Below are 26,921 nucleotides of genomic sequence, written 5' to 3' on the forward strand. Positions count from 1 at the left end.
TATTAGTACATAGGTAAATTTGCAAAAAGTCAGCTCACATTTAGCAACTGCTTTCCGCAAATTAAATCTTAGTATATCTGGCCTTTGATGTGTGATAATTCAGTTCACCTTTAAGCTGTAAACTAGTCGATCGTGTACTCATTTCAAGCACTTACTTCATGGGCGGTGGAATGATATACAAAACATCCAATAGCATGAAGTGGGAGAGAAATAGTTCTCAGGGCAGAAGCAAATCACACTCTATGTATTATTTGAAGAACTGTAACAGCAGGTTATGCAGACAGCTGCATTATTAAGCTAGACCTAAACTTTGTCTGGAGAGATAGCACATTACCTGTACCGCAGCTGAGATGAAGAGAAACGAAGCTGTAAGGCTCAGGTATGGCCTGTTGGTCATGGAGAGTCTGAAGCCTTTAAAAAATGAAATCACTTTCCCAGGGCGTTTGGCATAAGGGTCTAGGAAACAAAATAATAAATGAAGTTGAGAAATGTTGGCCAACAGCAAGTACTCACCAATCACCTCTAATGGAATCATGTCTTACCTTCCTTCTCTCTCACGCCAATGAAGAAAACTGCCGTGCACACAAGGTACATACCCCCGATGATGCCGGCAGCCATCATGTACACAGCTTTCTAAACAATAACAGAAGACCATGTTGAATACACTTAATGTTTACTCCTCTCACTTTGCATAAATGTCCGATTGTATCCAATAAACCCATTGTCTTGGTAAAGACGGGACACTGCCTCAAATATTGGGAAATAACAAGGCTACAAATACAGCGTACTTATTTAATAATTCTGACATTTCCCATTCCATGTACATTTATGCTTGCATAGTGTCTCAATGTTCTTGATTTACACATAGCCATAAGCTTTGCAATGTCAACAGAGCCAAGTATGTCTTCTCAATAAACTTCAGACTCTTTAAAGCGTGGCGTCGAGAGTTCTGCTGAATCTACCAAAATTCTGCTCTGTTTCCAACTCCATTAGAGAACTACAATGGCTTCCCATTGGGGCACGCATTCAGTTCAAAGCGCTTTGTTGGGTTCACAAGGGACTACATCAAGATGGTCCATTTTTCTTGCAGGAAATCTTTTTTTTGTTTTTATTTTAAATTCTTTTTATTAGCATTTAGCAAATACACAATCAACAGTACAATAACAGTACACTATTGACTCGTATATCATACATGCATTTTCAATGCCCATGCCTTCTTACACATCTCATCTTTCCATGTGTTGCGCATTGTGTACACAGTCTAGTAAATACATATCTCTTGCCTACTTGATTCTAGCATTTAAATCTTGTATTGTACATTTTCTCCATCTATGAATAAAGACAAGTATCTTTTGCATGGGTGCCCATTAGCATAGGTACTTCACTAGTAAATGCAAATAGAACCATCTCCTATTGGGGTGCATGCCGTCTCGTTGAACCGGATTCAGCTCCATCTCCAATCCTTATCCTTCCTATTTGCGTAAAGCCTATCTCTTCTTGATGTTGGGTATCTATTTATCAGTCAGCAGCTGTGTTATTAAGTAATACTTTAGTGGATCCCAAATATCTTTAGGGTGTGATGACAGTGGGAGTAATTCTGCATATGTCAAGGATTGTTCCTGCCAGAATACCAGATCTCAGATCCAATCCTTGAATTTAGGGGTCCTTCCCCTTCCCCATGCAGGCAACTCTTCGTTTCGCTAGGAATAGTCCTAGTGCCAGGTATTTCCTACAACCAGCGGCTATATGTTCAGTATGCCCTAGAAGAGCCAGCAGTGGGGATGCCGGTATCAGCGACAATGTCATTTGTGTGAGTGCAATGAAAATTTGTTGCCAGTATTGATTAATGTCGCTGCATTCCTATGCTTGAAGTCCACCCGTACACTACCACATCTATCACACTGATCATTGTCCCTTAATTTGAACCTATGCATTTTTGCTGGTGTATAGTATATACGATGCAAAAATTTATAATGAATAATGCGTAAGCGGCTACTTGCCGAGATGCGCCCAGTTTGTGCGCAGCAGTACTCCCACTGCTTGTCTGTCAGCTCATGTCCCAACTCCGTCTCCCATGCCACTCATGCAGCACAGTGATCCAGCAAGTTCCTCTAGGGCCATCTGGCCTGTAATCAGTCTTACCCACGCCAGCAAGATCCAACCAACCAGTGCCTATGAGCGCTCCCCTTCTGTAGGAGCTGAAGCTGCAGTTGCTGGATCCACAAGTTCTCCCTCCTTGAGAATGGGTGCAATGATCCTGATACTGGTCCTCTGTCACCTGTCAGGACTGCTAAGGTCACCCCCAGCGGTCTTGTTCCTCCGTTGATGGTCTCAACTAGACCACACATCTTGTTTGGTCTTGGTTGCCCCCTCTGGCATATGGGGTCACTGTTCCTTCTCTGCGCATGGGTGCCAGCCCGATTAGCACAGCAGTACTCTTCACGGTGGCCCCTCCTGGCATAGGGGGTCACTGACTTATTACCGCACACGGGTGTTGGACCCGGCCTTGTGGCGTGGTCCCGAACCCTCCTACCAGACCAAACGGGGGCAACCCCAACCCTTCGGGGCCCCCCGAGCTTGTACCCCGCTACCCGCACCAGCCTTCGCGACGCAGCCCGCCCGGGCCTCGGTCCCTGCGAAGCCCCAACATCAAGGCGCCAAGACCCGACCCAAGGGGGTCGAGTGGCCACTCCACAGATCCCGGAGGAGGGGAGTTTCGATGGGGCCTCCCGCCGGCCCCCGACGCCTGGGTCCGAACGCCCCCCGGCCTCCCTGGGCGATGGGCTGGGTGTCTGGACTCTCTCATCCCGGCCCCTCCGGCCCCCCCCGGCGCGAGGGTCCGGACATCAAAGGGCTCCAGCCATATATCTGGGGCAACCCACAACCAGGACAGTAGTTGTATCCTGGAGTCCAGAGCCCTGCTGATCGGATCGCTGCTGACCCTACGGAGAGATACTCATTGCCTGTAACCGAGAAACTCGAGCCCTGCTGACTGCGTCGCGGCTCCCCCTTGCTGAGAAGAAGATCCTCACGGAACATCGGAGCCCTGCTGACCTCGTCGCGGCTCGACCTCACTGAAGCAACCACCGGAGCCCTGCTGACCTCGTCGCGGCTCGACCTCACCGAAGCGACCCCTCGAACCCGGCGGACGACGCCCAGCGCTGATACTGAGACTGTCCCGCTACCCCCCGTTCCTGACCAAACCCTGAGACTCTTTTGGATCCCTTGATCCGCCTGTAAATATTGCCACGGAGACCTACCCTCAAATCTGATAAACGACTTGTGAGCATCGATACCCTGGTTGTGTCCCTTTGTGGTGGGAGGGGATTACTTGGCTGTACGATCCTAGGAGAAGGACCTCGCCCAAGAGGCTTCTCAGCGGCGCTCGGCTGCTTCCTTACGGAACGGTGCCTCTCGAGGTGGTCAGCCCGTCACCATCTGACTCCCCGGAGGTCGCCCTTCTAACAACGGGCTACAGCCCAATCGGCACAGCAACAATCTTCATAGCGGCCCCACATGGCATACGGGGTCGCTGAATTGATACCGCATATGGGTTTTTGCCAAATGGATACAGCAGCAATCTTCATCGCTGACTTTTCACTGCACAGGGGAAATGACCCAATTGGTGCATCAGCTGTCTCCTCACACCTCACTATGGGGATCCACTTGCTGGGATACCCCCACAGGCCTCACTCCCTCCAAAGCTCTCCTCTTTCTCAGAGGGTGCACTGGTCTTGGCAAGCAGGCTCCAGGGAAGGTGGTATTGGATTCCCTGGGTGATGTTCACTCACCTAGCTGGGAGAACAGCAGGCCTTAGCCCCCAGTCCTGGTCATAGGCAGAACTCTTGCAGAGCTTCTCCTCCTCGCACAGCCCGACTGACTGCTTGACTTCTGACCTTCACCTTCTTCTTGGCAGTGACCTCTGTCTCTGAATCAAAGAGCACCCTTTGAAGTTTACTAAAGAGTCTGGCTCTTCCTTTCCCCAGTGTGTCCCACCCAGCTTACAGGAATACACAAATCTGTCTGGGGGGATTCTTCAACGTCCTCTCTTCATGTTTCTCCATTCAGCCATGGGTCTCCCAAAATGGAACACAGCATCTTCCATGTATTGTACCCTGTTCAGGCAAACATACACTCAACACATGCATATTGCATATACGCACTGCAGATCATTACTCCCTTTATGTATTGTGCCCTTGGCAGGCACTCACACACCCAGTACATGCATATAGCATACATGTACTGCACAGCACTACATCCTTTATGTACTATACCACTCATAGGCACACATACGCCTGATATATGCATATAGTATATAAGCACTGCACAGCACTACACATTTATGTACTGTACCACTCACAGGCACACCTACACCCAGCACATGGGTACCACAAATTCACTGCTCAGCACCACACACCAGCCGGATGTAGGCCAAGGGTGAGTTATGCACACAGCAACAGAACTTTAAAATAAGTGAGTCCCTAGGCCGCACTCCACTGACTCAGGTAAAAACGATTTGTGCAATCTTACCTATCACTACATGGTATGCCTCCACCAATGCGCTTGTTCTGCTTAACTCCTGGTAAAGTCAGTAGCCTTTCACCACTATGAGAGTAGTGCTTTGGGCACTCCTGCTGGTCTAAAAAGAACACAATCCGTGGGACAGGCCAATGTCATTGTGCACATACATGTTCTGTGTTCAATCATGACAATACAAATCTGCATTAGGGATCCAGACATCCGTACGGTTGGTGCAGTTGGAGCACTTATGGCAGGGATGCACGTCCATTACCATGCGTGTGACTTTTCTGTCTCAACGAAGGGTCATCGCAACATCATGTGCAGGAAGTCCATTCTTTCTCCTCAACATTGCGGGATGAAGGGGGAGCACTCAGGGTAAATCTTACTTAATGTGAGTGATGCCAAGTAGGTGATATGATGATAAACTGAACCAACTTGAAACATATATTGCTGGATTTATTTTTAACCCACTGGCATGATTTGTCTAATGCCCAGTTTATATGCGGCTTGTTGCAGTCTGTGACCCACTTTTCCCAAGTCGTTACAGTGCTTCCCTCTTTGTCTATCCTAAGGGCTCAATAGATATTAGCTGATAATCTTCTGCTCTGTACTAGTGTTAGCATCATAGCCATTGTCTGAGTAGGCTCCGTAGTGTCAGGAATTGTCCGCAAAATTCAGCCTGTGCATGCATATTGTAAGGACTGTCCTGTTCTAATTCCCAAAGTATCTTGTGCCTCTGCAGCCACAAACAAGCCTGTGCCCCAGGGTATAGATCTCCAAAAACCTCGCACCCGTCCTCCATCCAACATGCTATTGTAATGGGATGTATGACGATACAACGCATACTAATACCACGCGTGCCATTACAACGCGGGTATTACTACGCGATGTCAATGACAGTGCATGTCATTACATCGCATACTTTTACCACGAGTATGCCTTTACCACGCATGCCATTACAACGCAAAGGCATGCGTGGTAAAGCTATACTCGTGGTAAAAGTATGCAAGGTAAGTGACAACCCTACCCCTACACAACACACTACTCCCACCCCTACACTACCCCTAACCCTAAAACACTACTACACTACCCACACTACTCCCACCCCTACACTACCCTAAACCAATACTACACTACAAAACTAACCACACTACTCCCACCCTTACACTACAACACTACCCACACTACTCCCACCCCTACACTACCCTAAACCCTAAAACACTACTACACTACAACACTACCCACACTACTCCCACCCCTACACTACCCTAAACCCTAAAACACTACTACACTACCCACACTACTCCCACCCCTACACTACACTAGCCAACCTACTACCACCCCTACACTACCCTAAACCCTAAAACACTACTACACTACAACACTACCTACACTACTCCCACCCTTACACTATCCTAAAACACTACAACACTACCCACACTACTGCCACCCCTACACTACCCTAAACCCTAAAACACTACTACACTACCCACACTACTCCCACCCCTACACTACACTACACGACCCTACCCTAAACCACTACCCCCACCCTAAGCACAATCAGCCTTACCTCTTTCCTCGTGGGTCCAGCATCGCCGTCTCTGCTCCCGGTTCCTGCTTCCTGCGTCGTCAGAGGTCCACGTCGTTGTGAGGAAACAGCCTCAGTTTCCTCACAACGACTTGGATAGCCGCCACATTACATCGCATGCGTTGTAAAAGCGCATGCGATGTAATGGTATGTGTGGTTTTACCACGCGTTGTAACATCGCATGCGTTGTAACGCATGCGATGTAATAGCAACGCGCGGTAAAACACGCGTTGTAATGGCTGTTCCCCATTGTAATGTAATTCATCTGATTAAAGGGATAGATACTCCACAAATGCAACCGGACCACAAATGGGGGAGGTTTCATAAAGACTTTCACCACTATGTCCCATGCTTTGCACATCTGTCTAATCGCATATGGAAAGTGTCCTACTTCATACCTACCCATTATGAGGACATTCTCCTTTGTCCCCTGCTGTAGACTGTTCTCCCAGTAACTGTTGTCATCTAGTCATTGCACTGCAGTTGGGACTTTATTTAATATGACTCCATGTCAGGTAGCTCCATCTCCCTTTTAGCCCATGGCAACTTTAAGGTGTCTTACCTGACTTTGCTTCAGTTCCTAGCCCTTTTCAGGGGCCTCAAGACCTACTCGATGCTTCACCTCTCATGAGTCATGGCCCATCTCTCACTCAACAATGGTAACAAATTGCATACTACACTTTGTGCATCTGCCTGTGTACTGTATATATTGTCAAGATACATGTATGTCAAGTAAGTATAGTAAATCTATACTTACCTATATATATATATACTTACTTTTACAAGAGTTAGAGTTTTGTAGGCGATATTCTGGCTATGATGTTTTTGTAGAACAATATTTAAAACTTGGTATTCTGGTAGTATACCTTGCCCTGGTGACCTAGCTAGAACTACCCTAAAGCCATAATATACTAAGAACAAGCAATATATGAGTAAAACTAACCACTGCAAATGGCCAAAGAAAAGAATCAAAACATCACCTGCCTTGAACTCTAGAAATGTAAATATGAGCAAACCAGAAGTAATGGCATCTCCTTATAAGAACTGATTAAAAATCGTCACCCTAAAAACAGGCTTGACTATCACTTCTATAGTTCAGAAAGAAGTGAAAAACCCACCTCATGGAGGTGCACCTTATCAACCTTAGAAAATATCCCTCTTGGTCCCTCCAAACCTATGCCGAATAACTTAACTCTCAATTTTCTCCATCACTCACTATTATGCATAAATGCTAACTGATTCTTTCACTTAGGGTTTAGTCCTTTATACCCTACTGCAATGCACAGTGCTCTGTTGCTTCTCTATACTGTATTACCAATGCACACAGACATGCCAGCCACTGGGGGACACAGCTATAGATACTTACTGCGTGAGCTTGAAAGGCTGGTGACTGTAGAAATCCACTGTCATTCGGCTCCTTGTGCAGGTCTGTGCCATTTTCAGTCATATTCCAAGTCATGTTATTTAAGATGCAATGATCAGAAGTGTGAGCACTTGCAACAATCTGTCCTTGGAGTGCTGCCCCAATTAAAGTACCAAGTACTTCCATAGTCATTCCTAGAGGCAAGCACATTATTATATCAGATGTAATTCAATGTACACTAACAAGATTTTCTGTATTCAATGTTAGATTGTTTTGAGTTTTCTGTACTGAAATCAAAACCACAAACCATGACCTGGAACAACATTCCCCTTTCTACCAGGACAGCCACAATGCAGCTCCAATTTAGGGAAGAGTCCAAGTCTTACCGCTTTAACGAACACTAAGTCACAAAGCATTAACAGTCCATAAACCAGCTACTTCTCCAACCCCTTGTTGATTTTATGCTTGTTTTTGATTGTGTACAGTTGCTGCCTTTTGATGAGGTCCATGGTATAAAATATCACATATACATACACTGTTTAAATGTGATGAGTTCTGCTCTACTATCCTAAAATGTATCTTTAGCTTAACTTTGCTACATAGATTTTCACGTTTTTCAACTTTTTAAATGTAATAGGTTACAGAATGTGTGATTTTTCGTAATATTAAAAGTCCTACAAAAAGGGAAAGCATCTATACCCTGATTCAAAAACAGCACTTTGTAGTAAGTTTTGTAGTCCTGCAGTGGTACTACAAAACGTACAACAAAGTGCTTTTCACAAACTGCATTTTTGTAATAACTTACAATTTTGTGGTAACTTACACATGTAACTTACACTTTTGTTATAACTTAGACTTTTGTAAGTTACATGGCCAATCACTGGTACTGCAACACCCTGCCATTGAAAATAATGGAGGTGGGGATTTAAAATAAAGCCCAATAGGAAATAATATTAAATAAAATCAGATTATTTGAAATAGTTAAAAATATAAATAATTATAAATTAATGCTGAAAAATATGTAAGAATAATATATACTGTTTATTGTTTAATTATAAAATATGTAATCACCTTTTTTCATAATAAATATAATGTAACATTAAATTGTATTAAACATAATTACATTCGTTTTAATTATTTCCATACATCACAGTGGATAACTATTAATGTACATTACAAATGTTTTTCTCCATGTGGGAATTTATTTTTAGTATTTAAACTTCAGAAAATAAATTAATTTTATTTAAATTTATTACATTGCCATTCACTAAAGTTTAATTCAAAATTAGTTTGGTAGTAATGTAGCATTTTTCCTATTTGGTCTACATTTAAAGTAAATATATCAAATGAATGTACATTAATATTTAACATAAAATATTTTTATATTTATTTTTTAGTTAAATAGTTTTGTTTACATTTACGCTATACTTTACCATGCAGAGACCTCCATCCCTGACTGCGGTGTTTTTAAAACAAATTAATTGGTGCAGGTTTTCTGTGTAAATGTGATGGTGGTACAGCCAGATTCAGAGCCTCAGACTCAAGGTTTCCACCCTCCTGCTGTTAACTTTAGGTATTTTACGTTGGTATTCTTGTTCAATTCTTAATGAAGGGTTTGGAGTGGTTTCTCCTTTTTCCTCTCATGTTCCTAAAATGGTGTTTAGCAACTGATTGCTGCCTCTGGTTTTTAGCTTGGAGGTTCACTGGGCAGGACGGAATCAGGCTCAGTTGTAGGTCCTTGTTCTGGGAAGTTTTCCTCTCCCTCCTCATTTATTATAATTTCTTTCAGTGATGATAGGACAATCAAGGTTTGAGCTCTATGTCTTGTTTAGGCAGTTCATTTATTGTTCTGCTTTGGAGGGGGGTCCCCTCACCTTCCAAAGCCATGCCATTTCATGCCTTGCAGAATGTGTGGAGTGGCATGGACTAAGAAATGGGTAAACGCTCTGGAAAGTCAGTCTGCTTTCCCAAACAGGCCACCTGCCGCAAAGTGGGGGGGCAACCCTCCAGGGGGACCCTATTGAGCCCAAGACCAATGAATATCTTTGCGATCTGGGACATGAGTTGGCCACTCATTACATTTTGCTGGGGGCCCCATCATTTTGTGTTACGCCACTGGTGCCATATGTCCCTTCTGATCTATTCTGAGCAAACTCTTAGTAAGGGCCTACAGCATTACGAGATAGGTACAACAACGATCCACGTAAGGCACGTCCCCCTGACCTTTTGATGCGTTCTTTCATAAAGCAATGATAATGAGGAAATACCCCCAAATGTCACGGAACAGAAGCAGCAGAGCACAAAATGGACAAGGAATTCAGAACATGAGGCCAGACTAGTAAAGAGCACACTTCACTGTTACATTTTGGGACACTTGATAAACCCGCATTAACCTCGGCTCACTTTCAGCCTCCTCTACCTTATGATGATAAGAACTATCTCAGTAATTCTGTTTCGCTTTGTACCTATGTTATGAGGCGGTGTCAAGAGCAATTGACAGCATTTGAATTTCACAGAAGCACAAGATTTGCTAAACCATGAGATCTGGAAACAGGACATATTTCTCCTCATTTTATAGACGTGATTAAACAGCAGGACATAAGCTTCTGGGGCAACAGTTTTGCACTACTCCAACATAGGTTCTTAATAGAAAGTATTAAAGAACTCTTTGATGGATATTTAAAAAATATATTCTTTTCTAGAGTGAAGGAGTTTAAACCTGATTTAATCATGGGTACACAGCCAAGTATTTACCATTTGACAGTCAATAAAATAAGGAATAACGTATAATAATCTGTATACTATAAGGATATTGTGATGAAGGAGTTTTGTGACCCTCAAAAGGCACAAGTCAACAGGCCGTGGGCCTATATGAGGGCACTGAACTCAAAGGTGACGTGTGATACACTTTTTCATGTGCCGCTTGGGTGTGTTTTTACCTTAATAAGTGTGTTTCTACTTCTCCATCACCTCTCCCAAGGCAACTCACTAGTTCCCCAGATAAGGCGTGAGTAAGGCATCCAGGTCTGTTTTCTCATCGGATTTTGTGACTTGTAATTTATTCCTTAAAAAAAGTCAAACAGCAGACGTGGATGTAGTAGTCACACACCCTTCAAATTTCCATGTTGCTTTTTATACATGGTCCATCTCCAGCTTTCAGTGGAGTGCGGAGCAGTAAATTGCACTCAGGGAGGCAGCATTAAATCAGGGCATTGGGCTAGCTAAAGATGTCCTGTCCACGTAAATTGTAAATGTATTTATATATCACTTACGACCTCTGATGAGACAATAAAGCGCTTTTTTGGTGAGCAACACGCTACTTCAGAACCCGAGATTAGTAGTTAGTAGTTTAGTATAATTTTATTTCTTGTGCATTAGTAGTTATGTTTGTGCTCTTGATTTCGTCTGTGTTTAGTAGAGTTTGTAACAGGGATAGAATGATAGGAGGGGATTTGAAAAGGGGAAGCGGTAAGTTTTTTAAAGTAGTGGTAGTGTGTGCTTGTCAGCGGGGTGGTATGGCTAAACAGGCAGGACCTTCTGAAGACTAACATAGAATGCCCCAACTCTGATGGCCTACAATGTTCCCCAACTTTCTTTAAGTGGGAATGAAGCAGAAGAAGACGGTAGCACGGGCAGGAAGCCAGCTGGCCTTGCCATTGCCAGTGCTTTGTAGGATTAGATGGATAGCTGCCACTGCAACTATAAGATGCACCAGGCCCCTCTCCTTTCATGGTGGGTGAGGTTGCGAGGTGATTAGAAGAAAAGTCCACAACAAGCACAGCGAGAGCGCAATGATATCACTACTCACTTGTAATAATTCATTCACTATCCTTTTTCAACCCAAATAACAAACTAACATGTCCACGGCTCAAATTAATTTCATATCTCCCTATACTAATTCACGACAAATCCTTTTTGGGTTCCGGAATAGCACGCTACTCACCGAAAAAGGTCTTTGACGCCTTGTCAGGGGTAGCACGCGCTATATAAATGCACTTACAATTACAAATGAGTAGGTATACAATTTTCTTTAACAGGTGTGTTCTGACGTCAGAACGTGCCTCTCATAAGAAAGTAAACACCAGGAGTAAATACAGTAATTATTGTCTCCAAGTTACAGCATATTGCATAAACCCCCGGGCAATGCACACAGGCCATAAGGACATAGGAGTGGACTCACGGTATGCAGTTGCTGAATCTCTTTCTTTCTGGTCTGTGCTGAGAAACATGGTGAGAGTAGAGTAGGGTACATGGAAGCACTAGGATGTAATGACAACACACAAACATGTTAGCCACATGACTGAAGCATTCATTTGAAATAGAAGCCAATCATCCTAAGTAAGACGAGTTACATGAACAAATTACAAGTTATTTGTGCTGATCGTTTACAGCTCTAAAGCGGTGCCACAGGGTTTACACGATACTACTGTATGAGCAGGGATGAGTAGAGGTCTGTGCTTGCACACCATGGTGTTATTGAACATGGGAACATTTCAAAACTGATGGCCAAGATACATGACCAAGATATCTGAGATAAATACATGAATAAAGCTCCCAACCTGGGGCTAAAAAGGGAGGCTTTTAAGATTACAGTGATGTGTTTCTGGATTGGAGCTACTGCTGGGATCTGAAAGGCGCTGGTGAGGAATGATGGACCGCTAGAACTATCCTTAAAGCTATCGATGCTGCAATGCCTCATGATCACCACTTGGAAAGGAGAGGGAGGAGATGCTTGATAAATTGGCAGGCAGGTCAACCAGATTGGACAACTGGTCACCTTGTACAGTGAGGAGGAGAATGCTGGCAGGACCACTGTTGTGTTGCTCAATAAGGAAGGAGGAGAGAATGCCATTTCAAGAAGGATTCAGGTGTTATTAGTGTCTGACCAGGGTGTTACTTGGAAGGTCAATGCAAAGAAGGATAGCACATCAATAGTTTAGTATGCTATAATAGGAAAATTCTTAACCGCACTTTTACATTCATAGTATGAGAAAAAAATCAAATATTTGATCAGAAATTTTAATTAATTGTTTATGTTGAACAAATCTATAGCCAACAAATCATAATAGGTCAATTAATTTGTCTCATATATTCCTTGTTTGTATGGAAGCAAAGCTACCGACACATATTTCATCTCTTCGTATACGACTTTCTCAAAGATTTGAATATCAAAGATATAAGCAGGGCAACTGGAAATATGCGGTAGAAGAGAGACAAATTATGCGGCGCTGTTAAGTAAATCATGCAGCAAGAAAAGGCCAATTATGCCTTGGCTATATGTCTACAATTAGTTTACCACAGTATTTATTCAATTTATGAACGTGCATACATTAAAAAAACAAGAAATTACGAGCCTACATTAAAACAGCATCATGTACTTACGGTAAAATGTGACAAGCGTGACAGATTAGACAAAAGGATTGGTCAGTACTTAGCACCATGTTATTACAAAAGTACGTCATGCACAACAAATAGGAGGAGTTAAATTGTAATTGTAATTGAATTTATGTAACCCTTACTACCCGAAAAAGGCATTGAAGTGCTTTACACTAGGCAGCATGTGGCTCTGGGAACCCAAGGTTAATGGTTAGAGTTTATTGATGGTTATTTGGTTGGTCTTTTTTGGGGGGCTGGGGGGTTTCAGTGTTTTATATAGCGCAAACATGACCCGAAGGTATCAGGTATCAGAGCGCTTTACATGAGCACCAGTTGCGTTACACAAGGACACATTAATTTTTGTTAGGCGCGGGGAGATTACGTGATTTGCCCTGAATCAAAGGATGCTGAGCGTCATTACCGAGACTCGAACCCGGTTCCCCAGATTTGAGGTTGACCGCCCTAGCCGTTAGACCACATCCTCATATAGGTATTACTCTCGTAGCCTCCTGGAAATTGTTCTGTGCATTCGCTTACATTTATTTGTAGTAAATGAAATTAATAGGAGTTATGTATGATCATTAGTAGGGTGTTTATGAGTTGATGCAGATGGTTGGTTGGATTAGTAAATGAGCTAGAGGCCATGTTGGGGTATTACTTACACATAAGTTTATTGCCATCTTTGAAATGAGATGCAGACAATTTGCAGAAATGCAATAATAAATATTAAGGCAAGGGCATGTGACACAGTAGACTGTGTTGAGAGAGAGGAGATGTGTAGGCATGGGGAGCCTGAGAGTGTCATTTGACAGAAAAACGAGAGGTGACAATCAGAAGTCAGGTCAGTTTATCACGCTCCTTTGTCTGTCCATGATTGCTGGTTCAGGAAGAAAGCTGTGTAGAGATTTCACATTTCATTGTACTCTTGATGTGAGTGCTGCTGCTTGGAACCAGCCTCAGAGAGAAGCATCGGTTTACACAAAGGCTATGTCTGGGGTAGAGGGGTGCAACCGAGGGAGGACTCTTGAAAGAGAATGCGAACACGGTTTAGCGTTGCTACCCATAGCCTTTTTAGAATGTGAGGACTCTGAAATTACAACAATAAAGTGCGTGCAACATTATAAATTACATAGACACTTTTTGTGGATAAACTGTGTCGCAAGTTTATTGATTACACAGGTTGAGTTCGCTTACGGGCGATCCAGGTGTCGATGATGAGTTCCTTGAACGGCCGAAACCCATCCTGAGAAAGCTAGAGCTGTCCTGATGGTGTTTTCCACACCAACTCAGTTAGATTCTTTACAGCTCGTTCTTTACAGTAGGTTGCGACCCTACTCTTTACTCTGTATCATGCTCCTGACAAGTCAGAGTGAGATCCCGGACAGTTTCCACAGTTGCTCAGGATTTCAACTGTCCCTTAAGGAGCACCGTTGCGTCATCCCATGAGGCATTCTAGTTGTTTAAAGATTTAGGATTGCCCTGTAACTCCGCCAAGCCTCAGGGGCGGCACTTCGCGATAACCGAGGCCTCCCACCTGTGCTTCCCTCACATTTCCTTTAAGTACAGCCCGCCCTTTTCATGGCATCCCCAATGCTCAGCAGGGAAATATCTGTACCCACATCGGACAGGTGTACCATATCTGGTGCAAAATTACGGCTCAGATGTCTACTGAGCAAGCTATGCCTGATGAAACCCAATCTATGCTGCTTAGTAAATTTCTGTAGGGACATATCAATCCTCCGCTTTGACATTTCAATGGCTGCAGGTGATCTGGTTCCCGCCCACACCCTTTGTGGGATGATCTCCAGACAAACAATCTTGCTCCCGCCCATTAGAGTAGCCATATTGGTCAGACTCTGTCGCATGGCCTGCACACGTGGGGGCCCCTACAACAGGAGATGAGATCATCCCCCCCCCAGAGGGATTATCAGAATGTCTGGCTTCACCCCTTTTTTCCCCACCAGCTGGCGAAACTTAGGTTCCAGCATAGCCCATCTCATCCCAAGGCTTCCCATCCAGGACATTTCAACGTTACTTTGGCCGTGGGTCCAACTCCTGTCTCTGGCCCACTGTTACGCTCTAGTCACAAAATAGTGACCCATCCCCCACACTGTTTTAGGTCCTAAATAAAACAAGAAGGTAAACATTACGACACATAATATTTAAGGCACAAACAATGCTTCAGCACAGTGACAGTCACCGCGTAAACAAGGGTAGAACCAGGCATAGGTTATACAGTATTTTGGAGGATTTCTTGCTACCCTTTGATCCCAACTAATCATGGTGTACTTTGACACTGCAGAGGTTGCGACGACGGCCTTTGATGGACTCCAGTTCAGAAATACAACTTGTATCTGTCTGACTGCCACATTCCAATGCTCTTTATCGCCCCAGGAGGCAAAGCCTCCTTAAATGCCGTTGTGGCAGCCCCAATTCTGAAGGAATGCATTGACCATCTCTGTCCACGGTACCCCGTCTCTGTAATCTCCGACTGAGGATGCTTCTGTATTGAAATTGGGTAAGAGGCTGGCCGTCCTGGAGAAGCAGCAAGTACCCTAGTTGTTTGTGATGACACTCCATATAAGCCCCGAGCAGTAATATTGGGCAACACTCGGAATCTCCGAGCCAGGTCAAACGGACTACTACGCCTTTCCCCAGCTGATCCGCTTTTGACTGCCTCACTGTCAGTTCAGCCACATTTTGACCCATTCTAAGGTCATCCAACTTTAGTGCCCTATTAGCTGAGTCATTATTTGCCTGTGGCACTAGTTCGGATGTCTTGAAGGCCCCAAAAAAGGCTAGGGAAAATGTGGTGGAGAATAGCAGCACCTCGTATCGTGAAATACATATGACAGGGAGTGCCCCCATTATCCTCTTCAGCATGCTCATATCAATGGGTGCCCTCTGGCCTGGTGACTTCACTCCTTCTTGCCTAGCCCATCCTTTCAGTGCAGCCCTTACCAGGAAACCTGCCGTTGGATCAGCTTCCCCTTTCAGCTGCGTAAAGTGGGCGATTGCCGCCAGGTGTCTCGAAGCCCATGTGTGTGATTTCCCATTGTCTTTAGCCCACAGCACAAATCGCTGCAGTCTTCCGACAGGGTGGTGGCCATTTCCTGATCCCAGGGAATGGGTCACTGACACAAACGTGCTGTAGCACGCCTGGTATCTGGGTCGTGTTCCAGGTGCCAATGATAATTCTCCCAAGGCCAATAATCCTTTGCTCCACTGAACCATGTACCACCATTCCGCCTTGAAGGGTGTCATCTCTTCCATCGCCTGGGGGTAATTCACCTGGAATTTTGCCCACTGAAAACGAGAAAGAGCGTCAGAAGCCACATTTTTCACCCCTTGGACATGCCTAGCACAAAATTCTATATTCCTCAAAAGGCACCCCTTCACCAGTTCCCTCAGAAGCCCCACCAGGACAGGGCAATTGCCAGATTGGCAGTTAACGGCCTGCACCACAGCCATATTGTCCGACCAGAATGTGGTCCTCCTATTAGCTAGCTTCTTGTGGCCATAGATGTAGTGACAAAACCATTGGAAACATTTCCAAACAAGTGGTGTTTTTTGTAAGCCCATGTTTCTTCCATGCATTAGGCCATTTCGCGGCACACCACTCTCTGCCTAGAATGGCACCAAACCACTCTCTCCCAGGCGCATCAGTGAACAGCGGAAGCTGCCGACTGCGGCACCACGGCGTGCGCCACAACAGAGACGCATTGAACTCATTCAGGGAGGACAGCCACATGCGCAGGTCATCTTTCAGTCCCCCACTAAGGCGCACCAAGTGATGGGCTTTCTCTACTTTTACTGTAGCCGTACTCCACCCCGCCTTTCTTATTAGGCCCCCCCGTGCTGGTTATATCTGCTGATATTTTTATTCTGCATATTTTTCTTTGAACTTGTTTTGCTTCTGAAGTGCATCAAACACCAAGGGATAGTGTGACATCATAGAAACATTTTAAAATATAAAACTGAACACTTGTATTATTTTCTTAGGCCTTTCACATTTCCTAAATATCCTAACAGCGACTGTCACACGAGAGCGCCCCACGTGCCCGAAGTGATTAACTCCAAAAGTGATGGAAAGGCTGCATAAAATATATACATACATAATATAGAAAACATTTTGCAATTCTGAATTTATCAGCATATCACTGTCGAATGTTTTAGTAAGAAGAGATTATATTTAATGATTAGATGTGTAGTTTTAAGAAGCGTTTGCTATTTCATGTTTTGCAACTTCAGAGCATTGTGATTAACAGTGCAATTTTTACGCAATGTATAGCCCCCTACTAGGATGAAAGGATGAGTTTAGTCCTCCCACGATATCAGCCGATATTATGCAAGTTGCACACGTATGTCGCAGTGTTTTCCAGTTTGAGAGGGATGTGAATAACAGTGCAATCTTTGCTGAATGTATAGCCTTCAGAAGGATGAAAAGCTGAGTTAGCCCTCCCATGATTTGAACCAATGTTATGCATATGTCATCTGCAGCTGCTCACTCACTGAGCTATCTTGCCGGCTGGGAGAATGCTGGCTGGCCCAGGGTAGAGTTTTCCCAAGCTCCACCAGCCTAGCAGAAGCACCAGCTTGGTGAACAGTCTCTCTGTCACCTTGCAATGCTGCAGCACAAGGGATCGGTAGAGCCTGGTTGCCACAGACTGGCTCATACATATATATATAGGTTGCTGCATAGTTTTATAAAAGTTATTTGATCAGATGCTTATGGTTCTCTGTTTATTTATCTATCACATTATGTACATTTTATCATAACTATTGATCTACAATTACTTCACTATTGAATTATAGAAAAGAAAAGAACACACAGATAAATTAGATTAAAGAACAGCCACACTTGAAAGTCTGAGTTTATTAAATACAACTTAAATCTTGATATATTACCTTCCTTATACATGTATACCTTCCATGTATTTATGTATCTATCTATTTAATACTTTACTCCTACTGTAAAAAAGAAAACAAATTGAGTCTCTCAAATGCACTACCCAAAGTTTCAATATATACCTCTCTCAATATATCCTAATATCCTATACCTCCACTCTCTCACTCATCACAAACCTCATTTACTACTATGATCTTCATAATAACACTTTCTAGACATCACTCCTCTATCCCTCCTTGCATCACCCCAAACCTTGTTTTGCTACCAAGCGCTCCCAAACAACACTTTCTAAATTCTTCCCTCATGTATCCATCCTTAGACTTATCTGAGACCTCATTTTACTATTATGATCTCCCTAATACATTTCTCGAGACTGTTCCCTCCTCCATCTCTCCTTTACTCATCCCAAATCTCCTCCTACTACTATGATCTCACAATAAACACTTTCTAGACCAGTCCCTCTTCTATCCCTTCATCATCATTTTGCCCTATACTAATCCTTTTTGGGTTCCGGATTTGCGTGCTACTCGCCAAAAAGTGCTTCAAGGGCTCGTCAGGGGTAGTAAGCACTATACAAATACAACTACAATATCATATCCTCGCAGGCTTTAGAGTCACCTGCCTCTCAGTCCCTAGCCACACGAGGCAGTCTGCCTCTGACTCGAGTGACCAGTGTGTGGAACAAAGAAAACATTCCACAAAAGTGTAAACTCTGTAGGAAATGTGCGCACCCTAATCACAACCAACAATAATTTAACACTTTCACTCAGCAAAGTGACCCCTGAGAAACAGGGGATCCCCAAGAGCCAGATACTGACAGAGAAGGGAAAAGGGACATTAATAATTGTATTATTTATGAAGAACACACCGCTCGAGTTTTTTTCCCAGCTCAAAGGCATTACATTTTTTGATCCCCTGAAGGATATTAGGATGAACTGGCCCTGCTGGCAAATTAACCCAAAACCCGCTGGTTACAAATAGATATCTGCAGTATAACCGCAACCAATGAGCTATTTCACCAGAACGCTCACAGAAGCGCCTACCTGAGGAAGACTAAAGATCGCACAAAGTTGTTGGCTTTCTTCTAGGGTGACATTATCTGCAGCTGCAGGGGGCATATGGATCCTCTAGGCATCGCCCTCGGTCACAGAGCCGCAGCACTACAAAACCCAAACACTGCACCCAGACAGATCGAGAGAGGCCAAGTCCTATTGGCTTCAGTTTGAGCTGTGGCTCCTCCGCTAAGGCAGAGGGCCGCCCCACTGCCATTTGAGCAGTGCAAAAAGAAAAATGATAATAACACAGTCCTATTATCCTTTTATTTTTCCATACTGAGGCAGTTTCGTTTACCTTACTGGACGAGGCAGGCAGGGGCTGGGCTGTCGTCACAGCCAAAAGGGGGAGGAGTGGTTGGTGCACTTAAGTGCACATGACTGTTTGGCCGGATTCTTGGGCCGGCCAAACAGACATGCGTACTTAGCATTTCTCCACCCGGCTGTATTGCACAGCCGTGTGGAGAACATGCACAGTCTCCCACTCCCTGTCTGAGTGCCAAACCAGGCCGCTCAGACCAAGCATGAGGCTGCTACCATGCTGGTGACAGCAGCGTCGTGATTGGCTTAGGGGAGTTTGAGAGCATGTGTGTGTCCGTGCATTTTCAGAAGAGGACGGAGGAGAGGCAGTGGCTGGCAGCTAGGTAGGTACCCTTCTGCCCACCCGTACTATTCCATGGCAGCCGCCGCTGTTCAGTTTCCTCTGCAGACTCATCATCCTTGAGCTGGGGACCACCAAATACACTTTACAGCTGAGGAATCTGCGGCGTGACATCCCAGAAGTGAGTCAGGCTAACATCCACGTGTTTACTTTACCTCGTCCTCTATATCTCTATCTCTGTATCAACCTCACATCTCAGTCTTTACCTCATCTATTTTTTCTAAATCACCTCTTTTCTCTCTACAGCTCATTTGTCTTGCTAACCTTTACCCCTTGCTTTCTACCTCTCTACCTCACTCTCTTAAAATGCCACGTTGTCTCTCTCTTTCCCTCACAACAATCCTCTCAGCACCTGGCCCTTCCAACCAGTTACATCTAGCTCTCACTTTGACTACCTCTTTCTACCTTCCCTCTGCCTCACCCTAGGTGTATACCGCCATCACCACTTCTCATACTCAGCAGAGCTCACTCTTTAGCCACAGAAATGTACACCTTGAAAGAGTAGAGGAAGAATAAGGCAGGAGAAGAGAACTGAGGAACCAATTAGCATATTTCACATCATGAGATAGTGAAATGTGTCTGGGCTGTGCTTTGATTTTCATGGGTGTTGCAAGAAAGCCATTTATAAAGGCAGATTTATTTGTTATGAATATCTTAATCGTAAGTGGTAGGTGCATATGTCATATTTTTAAATTATGCTCTACGGAACTGAACACTCATCAAGCAAACCTTGCTTGTTGCAAGACAAAAAAATCTAGATATTTTTCAAAATTGTACCCACGTCTGCAAACATTGAGTGGCACAGTAGTGTTGCTTAGTGGCATTGAACTATGACAGCAGCTTATCACATCCGCCATCCTCACCTTCGGCATACAGCATGGTACACAGTGTATCTCTCTATTTACCAAGCTATTTGTGTGCTTGTGTTCACTAGATGAACACTGTGCAGCGGGTGCAGGAGAGTGCATTTAGAAGAGATGCTCAACGTAGGTCAAAGAGGACTGAATGATTATCAGAATTTCAGGTCAAATACAATGCAAATGAGCTCGATCTAGGTCCATTAAATGCTCATTTAAGTTACGTGGTCATCCTGAAAAGCTGACATGGATCTCTAGCCATCCTGGCCTTATGTTGGATACACCTTATAGAATTCTGCATTGAGGGTAGCTGACACCACAGGGATAAGTTATTGAGATGTGTAAGAAGATAGAAAAACTAGGAGACAATATTTAGAACATTCTTTAGCATGGGGCGTTGCAATGTAAGTCCAGGAGTGCCACATTCATGGTTGACTCTCAGGATGCACATATTAACCAATTATACTGTTTTCCATAGGCAGTCACTATCCTGAAAATGTCACACAGATTGAGACCTTCTGGACCTACACTGAACATCAATACTATAGTAGTGGATTGCAGTTTGCACACTCAAATTAACCATCCGAACATTTTATCCTAAACATGAAAATGACAGGACAGGCAACTTGATGTACATCTGCAAATTGTCAGAGATTGTTTTAATTTGAATCTGATGTATACTACCCAAGTTTAATTTTATGTTCAGTAATGTTTCACCCTGGATTATACTGAGAGAGAGCCCCACTTCCCTCCATGAAAAGGACTCCACAAAACCTTCGCAAAAAGAACAATTGATGGACGGAATGCTGAACAATGTCAAACACTCACCCCCAGTACAGAGTTCTGGGCTTAAATCCATCATTTCTTTTGCTCATCACACCATTCCAGTTGGGGTTCAGCCATATGCAAATCAGGCTTGACCCTGCCCCACAGCAGAACAGTCCAGCCTGAACTGCCATGCCAGGTCCTCCCTGGACCAGAAACAAGCATCCCTGGACCGGTTTTGAGGTATCACCCCTCATCATCCAGGATAGCTTGAAACCAATGACAAGGCGAACATGGGACCCACGTCTGGGCATACCCATCCCACTTGTGGTGACAAATGCAAAAAGAGCAATTAATGGACGGAATGCTGAATAATGTCAAAAATTCACCCGCAGTCAGAGATCTGGGCCTAAATCCATAGTTTTCTTGCTTGCCACGCCATTCCAGTTTGGACCCAGCCATATGGAAATCAGTCTTGACCCTGCTCCTCATGGGAACAGTCCAGCCTGAACTGACAGGCCAGATTATCCCATGGGCCAGAAACAAGCATCCTAGTACCAGTTTCGGGGTAATCACCCACTTTCGGTTCAGGAGAGACTTGGCCTGGCAGTTCGGGATGGATTGTTCCCATGAGAAGCAGGGTCAAGACTGATTTGCATATGGCTGGGTCCAAACTGAGGTGGCATTGTGGGCATAAATATGATGGATTAGGATGTGGCCCCGAGAAATTGGCAGTAGCTGAGATTAATTAAAGCATTTCATCCAGACTCCTTGTTGTTTTTACATTTGCCACCCAAAGTGCGGATGGTATGCCCAGACATGGGTCCCGGGCTCACTGTGCCACTAGAATCAGGCCATACTTGACTGAGGAGCCCTAACTAGGGTGAATTTGGTCATAGGTTGCTTATGATCCGGTTGAGGAAGGACTGGCCTGGCAGTTTGGGCTGGATGTTCCCATGAGGAGAAGGGTCAAGACTAATTTGCATATGCCTGGATCCAAACTGAGGTGGCATGTTGGACAAAAAAGCAATGGATTGGGAAGCAACCTTGAGGAATTCCCAGTGGCTGAGTTTAATTCAAGCATTCCATCCATCACCTTATTGTTTTTGCATTTCTCCCCCTAAGTGCTCCGGGTATGCCCAGACATGGGTCCCGGACTCACTGTATCACCAGAACCAAGCTATAGCTGGCTGAAGAGCTCTTACTAGAGCGAAGCCAGTCCTAGGTTGCTTGCGTTTCGGTTCAGGAAAGACCTGTCCTGGAGGTTTGGGCTGGACTGCTCCCATGAGGAGCAGGATCAAGACTGATTTGCATATGGCTGGGTTCAAACTGAGGTCCCTTGGTGGACAGAAAAACAATGGATTGGGATGCAGGCCCAATCGATTGCCAGTGGCTGAGATTAATTCAAGCATTCCATCCATCACCTTGTTGTTTTTGCATTTGCCACCCACCAAAACTTCAGCTGGCCTTGCCTGCAACTGAAGTGTTTTATCCAGCGCTTTCCTTGCGCCTCCAATGATAAGTCATGTTTCCTTGTGTACCTTTAGTCACTTCCTCTGCATTTCCCCTCTGCCTCCAACTCTCTCCTATGTGCTTCCTGTACATGTCCCGTACCTCAGCTGAGCTCACCCACCTTTCACTTGTGTCTTATATATCCACAGTCTTTATCCGCTGCCTCCAGTAGAATGTCTTGTATTACCTTGACACCGTCTATAATTTCTGCCACTCCCCCTGTACCTCAGTGGAGCTCCCCTGAGGTTCCAGTGGTCTCTCTCTCTCCCCTGCTATGTTTGCTCTGATATTTGCTACTTCTCATGCGCCTCTGCCTCGGTGATGTCCTTTGTACCTCCATTGATTTCCCCTGCCTCTCCAGTTGTTAGACCTGACATCCTTGTCCTGCAACACTCATTGTATCACCCACTACAATAGCACCGTAAAACATGTCTCCAGTCTGGCCACTGTAGCCTGTAGTACAGTTTTAAACTGCATTTTCGATACAGCAAAAATACATTTTTGCCAGGCATAATCCTTGCTTTTTAATACCTAGATTCAAGGTCACTGGGTTTATGCGGCAGAGGAGAGCCAAAATATGTGGTGCGTTGAGTAAATTAAGCAATAAGAGAGGCAAATTGTGCAGCTTAATGCAGCACATTTTTTTGGTAGTATCACTTCATTATTTTGTTATTTTATTGGTTGTAAACACTGTCTGGGCGGTCGATGCAACTCATTAGTACCAGTTAAACACCCAAATATAGAAATAAGCAACAGAAAGGTGGCTAGACAATATTTGCAAAGGACCTTTCACTGTGCGGCAACAGGTGATGCTTCGTTTTTATGAACTTTCGAACTGTTTGAGCTAGAAACACAATTTTTTTTAAAGTCTTGAGATTAGGCAGCCAGTGATGGATTATGTGGCAAATGCGACAAGCACCGCAGCTGTACAAACGCATAATTCCAGTAGCCCTGCTTATGATCATAATCATCTTTATTCGATTCAGAGTAATGAATCATAAAAGTGTGCATAACAATACATTTAAAAGACTTTAAAAAAAGCATTTTAAAAGATAAGTGTACAGATGAAAAGCATGTGCAATTTAGCACACAGCAGTGAATAACTTCCTTCTGAAAATAGCAGCCCTCAAGAATCTAGCTAATACCACACATGAATACAGATTTGGGATTGATTGTAAATATAAATATGCCGGCCTACATTGTCTAAAATGTAGCGATTTCAATAGATGCTTGATAAAAGAGATCCTCAAATCCTTACAAAATTGTCGATTGTTCGGACATCTTGTCACAAGGGCAATACATTACTTGTTGTGACCAGTTATTAGTAGTTGGGACGCTTGTCAAATGGTGAACGATATTAAGCCTGAAACGCTTCAAAATAAACCTATGTTGGGGATTAAGAACATTAATTAAATATGGTTGAATCGAGAAACAGGTCAAAATCATTTGGTTGTGCTGTACAGTTGGTTTGACCAGTTCCACCGATAATCTTGCATCTTCCAATAGGTTTAGACAGTCTGTTTATAGTGATTTCCTTGTGATGTGTTTCAGGATTTCAGGGTTATCATAATATTCAGGATGACTAATATCAGTCATACATTTTTTGATTAAATTTAACCATGGAATTTTCAGCTCCGAAACACAACAGTCCTGTGCAATAAAACAAATAAAATCCATACAAACAAAAGGTCAAATTTTGTGCCAGAGGAGCACTGGCTGCACTTTTATCAAATCAGCTAAATGAATTGCTCCCAGTTCCGAGTGGCACACAAAATTCGAACAGCTGGTTGGGAGCCCAAGGAGATTTTTTTGAAACCGTTTTCTAGCACCTGTAAAAAGTCCACATTTACATCCCCCATAGCTCAGAACCATGCATTGAAATTGATCGACATTTGGCAGTGTAGATGGTTAACATTTCTTTAGGAAGTTTACATCCCAGTTTCCTCGAAAAATTGTACAGGCACGTAATTGATCTACGAAATTGCATCCTTCTCGAGCTTACCACATTTCCCCAATTCCCTACACCATCAAATAAAATCCCCAACTATGAAAAAGAGGGCATTTGTGGTAAAATCGCCTTTCCTATTGAAATGTTACGCCACTTGGTTAGTCTTCGGCCTGCTTTCACGACAAAGGTTTTACTATTGTTGATTAATAACCCCAGATTCTCCATAAAATGTACAAAGTTGTCTAAAAGAAGCTGTAAAGCCAGTGGAGTGCGGGCCATAAGCACTGCATCGTCTGCGTAGAGTAAAACTGGTATAGGCCGATGTCCAATTTGGGGCAGGTCGGGGCAGGCATTCGCAACGGTGCTACCCAAGCTATTAATATATAGATTGAATAAAAAAGGAGCGAATACGCATCCTTGATGAACCTCATTTCCGATGTCAAAAGATCGTGTGCATTCACCACTCATCCCAAAGCGGACCTTAGCAGAACCGGTTGAGTATAGATATCTGAGGTAGCAATATCTATACCCATTGAAGTCATGACAGACCATAATTTGTGATGAATAACACATTTGAATGCGGATTACAAATCCACAAAAACTAAAAACAAGTTACGACGTTTAATATGTGTATATTTGCCCACCAGTATGTTCAAGTTAATGGCTTGCTCCATGGTCCCGATTTCCTGGCGAAACCCATATTGGAAATCCGAGGTGATATTGTTAGCAACCGCCCACTCCAGCAATCTGCATAAAAGTATGCAACCTACCACTTTGACTAAAAAGTCTAGCAAAGAGATGGGTCTGTAGTGAGCGGGACAATTACGGTCTCCCTTTTTAAATATTGGCACAATGTGGGATCTGGCAAGATCTAAAAACCAGAGTCAAAAGAGAGAGCCAGAGTTCAATATTTGTTTTAAAAAGGTCAATTGGGATGCCGTAGGGCCCAGGTGCTTTGCCTCCCTTACTTGATCCCAAAGCCCAAAGTTTATAGGCAAAAATGTAGACCTGGTAAAATCAGCAGCCGACTCAGGAGCAGAGCTATTTCGACTGCTATCAATCGGACCAGAATATAGGTTAGAAAAATGAGTTACCCATTCTTCTTCAGTTATTGCAACTTCGATTCTAGGCTTGTCAGCATCACTAAAGAAGGAGGAGTTTATGACACGCCAGAATGCCGTAGTGTCGTTTATTTGGCTTGCCACGTACAGTTTTTCCCAGGCCTCCTCTTTGAGGCCCTTCTTATGGTTGTTTAAAGCTAGCCTGTAGACCCGCCTACAATTCTGTACTTTCATGGCATTTCTAGGTGTCTCTTTTAGGGCTCCTTTCAACTTTTTGTGGGCCTGGTTCTGAGTTTGAGAGGTCCTCCTCTATCAGTGGGTGGCTACCATTTGTGATCATTGTTAATACATTCATTTTTTCTACGCATCTTGAAGGAATATGATCTACCTCTGGTAATGATTTAGTCTGTGCATCAACTATCTGAAATCAACTGTCCGGGTTCACAATTGTAGTGGCGGAACCACCGATGATATCACCGTTCGGTATGTCCGCTTTCAGTCAATCCACTCTGGTGGGATTAGAGAGGCAGTCAAACCTATTAGACGTAGCAATGGGGAACATGGAAGAATGGGCATACTCTGCATTAGAGAATGATTGGAGTGAAGGTTGTGGGTAGGGAGAATATAGAATGGGTACAGTAGATTGAATTAGGGGCCGCTGGGGAGGTTGGTAAAAAAAAACCCAGAGGCAACTGAGATATGATTTGGGTTTAAGAATGATGAACCAATTTTGATGAGTATATCAGTAACTATTTCAGGGGATTTGAAAGAAAGCACCACACAATCCCCTTTTGTACTTTAGGACCTCTTCCAACCCACCCAATACGTCTAGCCATCTTAAAATCTGTGAGGAGCTCCCCTCCCAAACCGACTCTATTGTTCAGCCAACTAAGTGATTTATTTCTTAGCGAGTCCCATGCTTCTTCAGTGGGTGCACATATAGTCAGGATGGTGGCCAGGATAACCACATAAGGAGTCACAACGGGCGGAAGATCTAATCTGTCATGGGTAGGCAGAAAAGGGGCAAGAACTGCTCTTGTGCTATGATTGTTTAGCGAATAATTAGGTAGAGACCTTTTATCAGAAATCCCATTCTCTATAGCTGTTACTTGTTGAGGCTGGGGCACAGGATTTGGCACAGAGCGGGCGGGTGGCTTGGAATTCCCCAGGGCAGTCTGGTGTAACGGGAGGATTACAGAATAACTTGGAGTTGAATCAGTGTTACTCGAGTGTTCAATTGACCCCACCCCCAAATTGGCAAAACCCAAACGCTCTATACAAGATTGCATGGCTCATTCATTCAATTGA

The 26,921-nt window shown here is 43.9% G+C and overlaps 1 protein-coding gene across 1 annotated transcript in view; it reads right to left on the reverse strand.

Moving 5' to 3' along the window:
- Positions 1–26,921, reverse strand: part of MFSD2B (MFSD2 lysolipid transporter B, sphingolipid) — a 255,778-nt gene that overhangs the window by 120,116 nt on the left and 108,741 nt on the right. Inside the window, exons 5-8 of the mRNA XM_085610602.1 lie at positions 11,653–11,731; positions 7,476–7,666; positions 543–633; positions 335–456 (exon numbers count right to left, since the gene is read on the reverse strand). Coding sequence (XP_085466728.1) covers positions 335–456; positions 543–633; positions 7,476–7,666; positions 11,653–11,731 — 483 coding nt within the window. The remainder of the gene's footprint in view (positions 1–334; positions 457–542; positions 634–7,475; positions 7,667–11,652; positions 11,732–26,921) is intronic.

Source organism: Triturus cristatus, chromosome 6 (genome assembly GCF_964204655.1).
Source record: "Triturus cristatus chromosome 6, aTriCri1.1, whole genome shotgun sequence".
NCBI lineage: Eukaryota > Metazoa > Chordata > Amphibia > Caudata > Salamandridae > Triturus > Triturus cristatus.